The following is an 11,244-nucleotide window of genomic DNA, read 5'->3' as shown; positions in this document are numbered from 1 at the left end:
GAGAGAAGGTGCAAGAGGTGCAGGATGAGAAATAAGAGAGAGAGAGAGAGAGCGCGGTACGCATTTTCGCGCATTAAGAGTGCGCGGATATATTGCTTTACTCCTGTCAGATAGCGTAGCTTAGATACCTTCACTGCGGACAAGACGTCGAATCCGGGGCTGCCCAGCTCACCCTTCTGTCCTTTGTCACCAGGTCGGCCCTGCGAACAAAAGAGACACTGTGTATTACATGGAGTAATAACGCGATAAACAGAATGAACATGCTTTCAACATGAATATCCTTTCCTTTATCGTTAACTATATCGCGATCAAAGATTTCTCGACTTTAATGTCGAATTAATTCTAAAAAAAATACCAAGAGATTTTTCCTCACTTGAAATTAAAAAAAAAATTTTTTCTTTCTTCTTGTAATTATTTTATCATCTTAATTCGTTCAATTAAATGTTGTAACGGTATGCTGAGATTTTCTTTTGGTAATTTATCTTTGTGTATGGAATTACAGACACTTTCAGTTTTAATCAAGAATTTTGCTGCTATCGTTCCGTTTCAGAGATAACGTAGAACGTCTGTAACGGAAGATTCTGCAGATTCTATTATTAAAGTAAATGAGATTTTCCGAATAATTTCGCTTATTAAAATTTTCTCTCATATTAATCTACATAAAAGTTTGACGCGCATGTAAGTTTTCACACGCTTTCATCGATTATTCTTTTTAACAATAATATACGTGATTAATCCTTATCTTATTCTTTAATTTCGCATGAGATTATTATTACTACTTAAAACTATCGTTATTAATGTAAACTCGTTGTGTATTCGTAACAAATAAACAAAGTACAAATAAAATTGTTAGATACATTAGAAGACAAGATAATTACAAAAACATTGAATGTTTAAATTGTGTCGCATATTTCTCTTAGAATAACACAAAATACTGCACTAGAGGTTCACAATCAGATTTAATCCACAGTCATTGTATGAAGTATGCGAGAGAAGACCCAGCCGTAAAAAGCCGATTCATTTCTATTCTACTCTAAAGCCGATTTATTTAGATTTACTTTTCCGCGCTGTATCAATGCACAAGAACTATATTATCATGCATATGGAGTCTCCTCACAATGCATCTTGATGAAGAGACCGGCGTTAAAACTCCATTTCGCAAAATTGTAGGGCTTTTCGATTACGCGATTCAGCGAGGGTTAAATATGCGATTTAATATTTCGTTAGGGCTCAGGACAGGGGATAGCGCGCGCGTACAGTAAATGTAAATTTCAAAGAAGGTAAACCGTGTATTTGCGTGAAATCTCGCCGCCGGAGTAACACAGAGTAAACTCCACGATCCCGAGGCAAATTGCGGCGCTACTTGCTGTAACCTGCGCCGCGACTATTTGCACGAAATCCGATATAAACGTCGAGATTCGTTATTCGAATCTCGGGAAAATACCCGTCCTGTGTGCGGTCCTGTATTGGTCGCCGGCGACTGTGTACACACTCGTTTGCCACACTCGTTTAAAGAAAACGCCGGCCGGGCAAAGAGAGGAACACGAGAGAGAGAGAGAGAGAGAGAGAGGAAGGAGTCGATCGCGCGCGTTTGGGTCTCTTTTCTTTTCCCGGCCATCGACAGAATAAATATCACGCGATATTTGCAATGCACTTATTGCTCCTTCCTTCTCTCTCTCTTTCTGTCTCTCCGGTTCCTCTCTTTTCCACCGGCGCGTTCTCGTTCCCTTCCTCTCCTGGGTACGGTCTCTCGCTATCTGTTTACTTTGTCGTTTGTACCTTACCGCCACCGAGACCAGCCACGTCAACGTACCACCTACCACACAATACATCCTCATGTATATTCTCCCCAGTTTGTCGGATACCTGAACGTACACAGGGTGTCCCAGAACTATCGTCGCACCTTTCATCTGAGCTCTCTCGATCGACTCGAGGTTAATTGTTCTTTGATGAAAATTGTATTGGATTTTAACTTTCTCGCGCGTAACTTTTTATCCCTTAGCATAAAGTATCTCGCTAACTGCGTGTCTCAAATTACAATTATATTCAATTATAGTCCATTTACGAGACAAGGTACAAAATGATACTTTATTATCTAGTTATTCGCATCTATGTGTGAAAAGCACTTATTATCGTGTCGTCAACCTTTTTAATTAATTACATAGTGTCTGTAGTTAAGGGAAATGGCAGAAATTCTGCGACATCCTATGCATCAACCTATACGCGACACATTCGTATATGTGTGTGTGTGTGTAAAGGCTCTACGATAAGGCAAACTAGGTGGCTACAAAGGGCCACCAACGCAAGGACCTGTCATGCGAAAAGACTTTGCGTGTCACAAGGACCTTGTGTATAACTGAAAGTCACGTATACACGACAATCTCGTCGCGCAATGATCTTGCATATATGTCAAGACGGATCATAAGCTGTACAGAATTTGGATCCCAACAATTAAATCCAAAACGTATTCGTGCGACGATAGTTCTTTCATATTTTTGCGAATACGCATCAAGATTCGTCATCGTCGAGAAAAGTTTAAGAGAGCAATGACGTCTCGCGTTCGGCTTGCATGTTCAATGACTAGACCAATAATAAGAATAATAAGTCGGCGAATAAGGAATGCGGACGAGTCAATTCGCGTTCGCGTCGGTTCCGATATTCGCATCCTGCTCGTCCGCGCATTTGAGGAGACATCCCGCCATTATCTATGTATATGACTGTTATGCATTTATGAATGATAAGCAAAACGAGATGACGATGACGACGACAACGATGATGAGGAGGGGGCGGTACACATCGCAACTTTGTACGTCGTCTCCTATACGATTTACGACTCACGGCAACCCGTTCAGTGTGAGAGGAAGGTAGTACGTAATAGCAGGCCAGTTGATGAATAGTTTCAAACGATGAATCGGACTGGAGTTAAAAGATCGTATCCCGTAGAAAATATAGCAACCGAGCGCAGACGAGAGCAACTGCTTTCCGGCGAACGGCAGAATTAATAGAGTAAGTGGACGCAAGTGAGCGAGCAAATCTTCAATTTAAAATCCGATTCATCTTCCGATTCTATTCGACCGACGCTACTATAATCGCGAACAAGAGTATGTACGCAGTCGTCTCTTAATAAATCGCGATATATCTACAACTATTGACTAAACGATTGCTAGTTAAAAAGATACAGATAATTAAATTTGTACGTCAAATTTTTTGATAAACTTGACTTTTGTTTTGTTAAAGTTACCTGTTGCTTGTGAAAAAATTGAATAATTTGATTTGTCATAATTTCTTAACTCCATTATAACGATTGCAAAATATTAGCGGTAATATAATTTTTATAAATACGTTTTAGAACGTAACCTTTTAGCTACATAAATATATTCGCTACGTAAAAATAGTTTTCAGGTTAACTTTATATAGTTACAATTTTCTCTCCAATACTTTCTTAAATTAAAAAATTTTTCTACAGTCACAAAAGAGTCGACGCTTGTCTGCAAGACCGCAAGTCAATACATATTGCAAGTTTAATGTGTTCCAGATTTTTTACCTATACACTGTGTACATTGCGAATATCAGAACACTATGGAAAACACTGTGTTTAATTTTCATTTATTAGCGACAAAAAAATAAAATAATATACAATAATAATAATAATTCTCGATTAGCTGTTTTAGGGACGCATCCGATATAAATGTTGGCAAAAACATCTGTATCGAATGTTTCATTTGATTTTAAACTTCGATACATTTATATGCATTTTAACTACGCACATCAAAAACCGAGTTTGATAGCGAACTCTAGGGTACCCGAGTGTATCGCTCGTATGATTGATCATCCTGCATTTTTATGGCTAATTCATTGAACATATGTCAGAAGCAGCGAGCGAACAAAGGGGACGAGAGAAAAAGTGCTGGAGCAGAACGAGTCTGTAATTAACAAACACGTAAACATGTTCCGGTTCTCATACTGAACATGTGTGTAATCATAGATCGAGTACTGATCGTGTATCTCGAAATACTGGCTAAATATCTTACTCTGATTTCGATTGAAATATGATGCGAAATAAATCGGTAAAAGTTTTCATTCTTTCCGGAACAGCTGTATCTGACGGAAACTCGATATCAAAATTCTCGCTCTCTTGTTTCATTATCTTTACATCTGTCATTTCAAACGTTTGATTTTGTTACTTTTGTTCTTGATCATAATCTTTTTCAAGGTAAGACTCACGTCATATGTGTGATGCGCGACTGTACTTTAGAAATATACTCGTTTAATTAATCTGAAGCTGCATAAAAAGATACGTTTTAAATAAATTCCCGATGTGATATCTGAGAATAATGTGATAGGCAGATATTTCTGAAATATCTTACGCGACCTCCTTTCACATTTATATAATTAGGGCAAACAATTTAGATAACACGTTTAATTTTGTAACTGTGCTAAATAAAACATACGAATGATCAGCCGATATCAATAGTTGCAGTGAAACAAAAAAATTTTTTAAATATATGTATCTCACATATATCGCGAGCTGACTGTTTTACAATGTTTAGCTTTTGTTTCTATCGCGCAAATTTCATTTCATTAAATATGTATGAAACCGTATAAAAATTCATGAATCAAGCAGCACATTTCGACATTCCTGTGGTTACAATAAGAGAAAGAGCCATTATTATTATGATATATTATGTAAGCATAAATTTTGTGGGATTTTTCACCGCACGAAATACATTATGATTAAATTCTGGCGCGTCCATAATCCTTATTCTATTATATAATGCTATATTTAAAATATTAAGCGTCATGAATAAAGTATCTTCTTTCATGCTTTGACGATACAATTAATATCGCACGCTTATAACTCCGCGAGGAAATAAAAATCTAAGTTATACGGTGAACTTACCGGATCACCTTTGGGTCCGTCCAAGCCGATGGGTCCCTGAAAGAACACCGCCGATCAGTGCCAGTCGTCGCTTTCACGCGTCCGTAAACGACGAACGAAGAAAAGTGAAAAATTGCGGGCTGAGCACGCCCTTGAAAATTTCATTCCTTGTGTATGTAACATGTAATAAATATGGACGAGCGCGACAAACCAGAATCGTGATGAGTCGTTATGCTTCCAGGCACGACAAAAGTGCATGATTCTTCCCGATGTATTATAGTAACATACATTTGCGGCGCGACGCGAAAATATCGCGACGAAACGCCGTTAATAGAAACTTTATTCAGCACACGTGAATTTTTAATTTTGCACAGCTTCGATCCTGATAGGGCAACTCTTATATTTGATGCCAGGTCATATCCTCAGATCATATGACTCGTTGTCATCTTTATGCCAATTTATTTCGAATTTCTTTCAAAATCATATTATCGCCGTTGATCACGTTTGACGATTAAATGTTGGTTTACGCGTCAGTTTATGTGAAATTTTTCATTACATGAATTTAAATTTGGGAATAAAATTTTTAATTGCGTAAATCTAAATAAAGAGTGGCAGCATTTTTTACTAATTAATCAAACTGTATACGAATACAAAATTATAAAGAATAAATTTATTTTTATGTACTACGTGATATAATTAAAATTGTACCGAAAGAAATCTTTTCTCTTCATATTCCCTTTTAAAGAAATATTACTCGAGATATTAATATTTGTAAATAGGTCACTAATATACGAGATTCCACTCGGCAATTATAATTGCATCGATATGATAACTTTTTACTTTCAAGTAAATCAGAAATAGGCCACCCAAGATTGCTATCAATTAAAACGAGGATGCTTGCAACGAAGCGGGGAATGCAATTAATCTATTTCCTCGATATACAGTTGCACCCTCAGTCATCGAAGCGATGCACGATGAATCGTATATAGAAACGAAAATATCAAAATCCGATTTCACGGATCTTCGATTGCGCGTATGGATCATGCTGATATACGGTACAAAAAAAAAAATCTAAGTGGACAGCTGTATCGAGAGCCGGAAGAGGATCCAGGTCAAGAGACAGCTCGCGGATAAAGAAGCAGGTCAAACGAGCAAGAATCGCACATCAGCGGCTGCATGATACGTATTAATAGCACTTAATGGCTGTTATGTTCGATACACAGTGTGGTAAGAGTCGTAGTGTTCAAGAAGGTGACAGCGAGAAAAAGACAGAGAATGAGAGGGAGAGAAAGAAAAAAAAAAAGAAGCATGAGGACAAGACAAACAGACAGACAGATATACACAGAGAGAAAGAAGCGAGAAGGAGTGTTTGTGGAAAGAAAATAAAAAATAATATACCGGAAAACCGTTCTTGCCCGGCGTCCCGGCCACACCCTGTAAGAAGGGGTATAAAAAATTAAAAACTCGTTTACACGAGAGGTGGGGACATGGGGAAGAAGGGGTATTACTCAAGTTAAATTTTCTACTTTAGAGTTTCGCGCTTCTTACTCGGTGTGAGTCTTTAATACTTTTCGCCGCGTGCGTGCGCGAATCTCGCGAAAACGCGTATGTTTACATTAATCATCACCACGTGTACTCGTCCGTCGGTCTCGAAGTCCGGAGAGCAGGGGGAAGGGGAAAGAGAGAATATAACGCGTACCGTTAACTATACATATATACCACTTCATGCGTGGAGCTGCTACGCTCCCTAATAAACACACTCGCACACACGCACGCACGCACGCACACACACACACACACACACACACACACACACACACACACACACACACACACACACACACACACACACACACACACACACACACACACACACACACACACACACACACACACACACACACACACACACACACACACACACACACACACACACACACACACACACACACACACACACACACACACACACACACACACACACACACACAATTACACGTGCGATGTATTATTACTCTCTACTGGGACAGTTTATATAGAATAGTATATGTATTATATACGATGACATGCCGCGCGTTATGTACCAAAGTATCGGCACAGGGGATACTCACCGGTGCACCAGGTTCCCCAGGATCGCCTTTCTTTCCTTTCTTGCCCCTCTTTCCGGGTGGACCTGGCTCACCGGGTGGACCTGAAAAACACAGTAACAAAACTATGAAGTTACACATATATATACATGTACCTAAAATATCTTCAAACTCTTTTTCTCTCTTAGCGACAGGAAAACGAGCATAGTTTCAGCTGCCGAACAAGAAAAATATAATATATACGAATAGGTATTTCATCTCTTTGTTTTATACACATTATAAAAAGCTAAACTTATTTAAAAAACTTTAGACAAATTGTTTAGCTCTTTGATCTAAGCGAGATATTTATTTTAACAGTTTTATATATACATGAAGAATGCAACGCACTCGGGAAAAATTCATTTAAAGCTTAAACATAATCACTCGTTATTCATCATTTGACATATTTTTAATTTACAATTAAATGTAATTTCTAATATTCGATTTGATATAAGAGTATATGTATCGTTCCTTTATATAAAATTGTCTAGTTGAAACAGCCTTTTACGACTTTATTTAAATGAGATGTTTTTTGACGAAATAAAAATGTCTATTTGAAGTCTCCGGCTGGAGAGAGTACAAGTTAAAAAAAGAAACTTTTTATCCTACGGCCCATAGAGAATAAAAGACCTGTGAAATGGACACCCTGTATAGTTGGAGCGTTAACGCTAACGAAGCGTTACCACCATGGTGGAAATGAGTTTTCGGGACTACGCCCGCGAATAAACTTTGGCAATGGTTATACGGGGTGATACTATTCGACATTTATCTACACATTTAAAAACAGTTTCGAAACTGAATTCTTAAACGAAAATGTTACAACACAGTCATGTAGTTATAAAAAGCTCACAACTCTTTTTCTCTCTCCCTCTCATTTCTAATCTGCATTTTATCTATCTATCTCGTCTATTTATTTACTTTTGATGTATCTACATTCTTGTGGTTTTTAACCCGTTAAAATAACGGTTTGATTATCAACGTTAAATGGTTTCGTAATCGGCGTACATAGCTCGATGTTTGAGCGCAAATCTATCATTATCTCAACTTTATTTCCGTGGTTGCGTGATGATGAAAGGACATCCGGTAACGATGGACCACCCCGTAGCGCGCGATTGCCGGCGGGTCGAAGTGAATGGGCGAAAGGACCGATAGATTTGACGCGAAATGAAATTACGTCGTCGTTCTCGTCCGTCGGTGGTATTTCTCGAAATCGAGGGGAACCAATGTGCAGCATGCGAGCGAAAATCCGGTCGGCCAGCTTCACGGCATGCACGTAACGGCGACTAATTTTTTTATTTGACATTTGATGTTTTTTCGTTCTATTTGACGTCGCTTCAGTGACAGTGGACGTTACGTGTCGCGTATACATATATGTGTACGTATCCTCTTTTCGGCTTCATTACTTGGAAAAACGAAAATCCGGGCTCGCCCCGTTTCGACGAGAATATAACGCGAATTGAAATATACATGTATTGTGCAACGTTTTCTGTTCCAATGTTCGCGATCCATCATGCTTGAATAATATCATTTTATAAAAAAAAAACGTAGCTATATACTGTTTTATACCTAAAAGATGTGAAACATATCTTAACGACAAGTTGTTAACGACAAATCAAACTAAAGTAATTACTCCATAAAGCTAGTATTTTCAAATTAAAATTACAACTAAAAATGACAACTAATTTTTATACTAAATTATTCTAAATTATGCAAAAAAATTATACGCACATTTTAAAATAATACAAACAAAATATTTAAAGAAAATTTATTGCATTTTTTGTACACTTTCTAAACGCTATTATTCTCTTACTGAGATTCTACGATTCATTATAAGCATTTCGTACTTCTGATTAAAAAAAAAATTGCGTATGTTTTCAGTGATCAAGTTGAAAAATGTTACGAGCCATAACAAATGGATGCAGTTGGATATGCATTTCCACGATAATACGAACAGTTCGCCTGAGGCAGAATGCTGCTGCAGCTCGTCTCTCTCGCGTTATTCTAATTTCCGGCAGGGACCTACGTGACGTTCACGGTCGGGGATCCCTCTCTCATTCCCCTCCTACCCTCTCTCGAGGAACAATTCGATCGTGATTTATTCCCGGGGCTGCTGGCCGCTCGGACAAGGGCGCGACGAGAACGACTCTCCTTTTATTTTCCATTTATCGCCGCCGGCGAGCAGCGCGTAGGGGATGACGTCATATCCTCCGGAGAGGGAAGCCGCGAACTGAAGCCGCCCGCGGGTGCGAAGCGCATCGCGTCGTAGCGGGATGCTAACTTTTGCAAGTTTTTTTTTTACAATTGAAGAGCTTGGAGCAATAACGCGCGAAGCTATGCGAGAAAAAAAATTGCGAAAAAAAAAATTTGCGCGAAAAAAGCGAGAGTTTTTTATTGGAAATATCGGTAAATTTGTAAACAAATTTAATTCTAACAGTTTTTATTTACATAGCCACTTACATTTTATTTTAAAGATTTTTATATACGAACTCTTTTAATAATACTGATTTTTAATAAAAATATTAAATTATCATAATTAGTTGAAAAACTCTGATATTCCATTGTAATGAATATTTATATTTCAGGAATGTAAATACGCGTAAAAATTTTAATTTTATTAACAAGCAAAAGTCTTTATTCGTTCATTATTCAATTTAAAACGGTATTTCAGTAAAATTTTAACGGGAGTTACGAAGATATTTAAAGCTGAATATCAAAAGGTTGTGAAAACGGGAAAGAGACTTTGTAATTTTAATTTTATCATAATACAATTTAACAGATTTTAATATCTCGCCCAGAAGTAACGTTTTTCTCGCGATGACATAAATATGAATGAGCGACTGAATAAAAATGAATAACCGATTTATATATATTATCAAGTTGAATAATATTACGATTAATACGGTTTTATTTATCCCTGTTCATTATTAAACTAATGAAGTATGATTAGGGATGCCGCGCACACGATTGTGTTTTTGGCCGCAAAAATTTATCGGACTCAGAGTCTCTCGAGAGGGGGAGACTCGAGCACACTCCATTTAATAGACACAAAACTGTCAGTACGATCGCCCGTAGCGAACGGCAGCAATTCCGGATAATCCACCCTGACGGTTACACCCCGACCATAATCCACGACGTTTGTAGAAATAACAACGTACGTGCCGATAGCGCGTATTTCTTGGCGGCAGCTGGCGAACGTGTGTGTCTCCGCGTCTTGAGAACGCACCGGTTTTGTATCTCTATCTCCGAACAAAAAGTCAGAAAAGAGGCAGATGGAATAATCCGGCCACACGTCGAGAAGCACGGTCCTTTCGAGGATTACGCGGCGAGTGAAACGTGGACGGGCTGGACGGCTACTGGATATCCGGCAGACAGTTCTATCAAAATTATATAAGTGAGAGAAGCCTGTGATGCGCAACACTTTTTAATCCGACACGGATTTGCACGAGGATAAACTCGTGGAAGATACGCCGTACGCATATACGAATTCATCAACGGGCAATGTTCGTTTATATGACATTCTTGATACACGAAACTTTTAAGATTATTCACTTCACTGCGCTGAGACTGATATATATCCTTGATATGAAAGACATGTATGTCGTTTATATACACAACAATGAACGCGAAATAATAAAAACGCGCTATTCTAGTTCGAAAAATTAACCTGTCACCCTCCTCTTTCATTAAACTTGAGCATTCACTTTTTGCATCCTAACGCGATATCCAGTTCCTGCGGCGGAACCGTGCGCGATAAGAAACGACGAGCTGAATTCGGTAATGCTCCGGTATCGAAGGAAAAAGTACATGAAGAAGCGGAGGCAGGCGCGAACAGGACGAAGAAATCGACAGTGGAACGATCGATCGATGGCGATCGGTATCGAGATAAAAAAGAGAAGGTTCTCTCCCCGCGTCCCGCTATTCTATCAGCGTGGCAAGTTTTCATCTCTCCGCGGTTCTCATCAAACCGCGCTGATGACGGATACCGTCGTCTCGCTTACCCGAGTACTTGTACTTGTCGCGAATACCGGGGTATAACGAGGAAAGTTTGCGCCGACGGACATTGCCGATCGCTTACAGCTGGGTAAGAAGAGACCAAAACGAGCTTCGCGGGCCGCGTCGTGGCCATCATGCCGAGCAGATTACAGTATGTTGGGTGAATTCATAATGCAAGAAAAAAAAGAGAGTGAAATTAAAAAAAAAAAGCCTAGAGATGACTGTAAAACACACACAAAAATAATC

At 38.7% G+C, this 11,244-nt stretch overlaps 1 protein-coding gene across 1 annotated transcript in view; it reads right to left on the bottom strand.

Moving 5' to 3' along the window:
* Positions 1-11,244, bottom strand: part of LOC115234710 (collagen alpha chain CG42342-like) — a 140,446-nt gene that overhangs the window by 32,678 nt on the left and 96,524 nt on the right. Inside the window, exons 2-5 of the mRNA XM_029806000.1 lie at positions 6,991-7,070; positions 6,278-6,313; positions 4,901-4,936; positions 22-200 (exon numbers count right to left, since the gene is read on the bottom strand). Of these exons, the coding sequence (XP_029661860.1) occupies positions 22-200; positions 4,901-4,936; positions 6,278-6,313; positions 6,991-7,070 (331 nt within the window). The remainder of the gene's footprint in view (positions 1-21; positions 201-4,900; positions 4,937-6,277; positions 6,314-6,990; positions 7,071-11,244) is intronic.

This window comes from Formica exsecta, unplaced genomic scaffold (assembly GCF_003651465.1).
Source record: "Formica exsecta isolate Colony F162 unplaced genomic scaffold, ASM365146v1 scaffold201, whole genome shotgun sequence".
NCBI classification, from domain to species: domain Eukaryota; kingdom Metazoa; phylum Arthropoda; class Insecta; order Hymenoptera; family Formicidae; genus Formica; species Formica exsecta.
The sequence above is the reverse complement of the archived record's forward strand: the minus strand, read 5'-3'. Positions and strand labels throughout refer to the sequence as shown.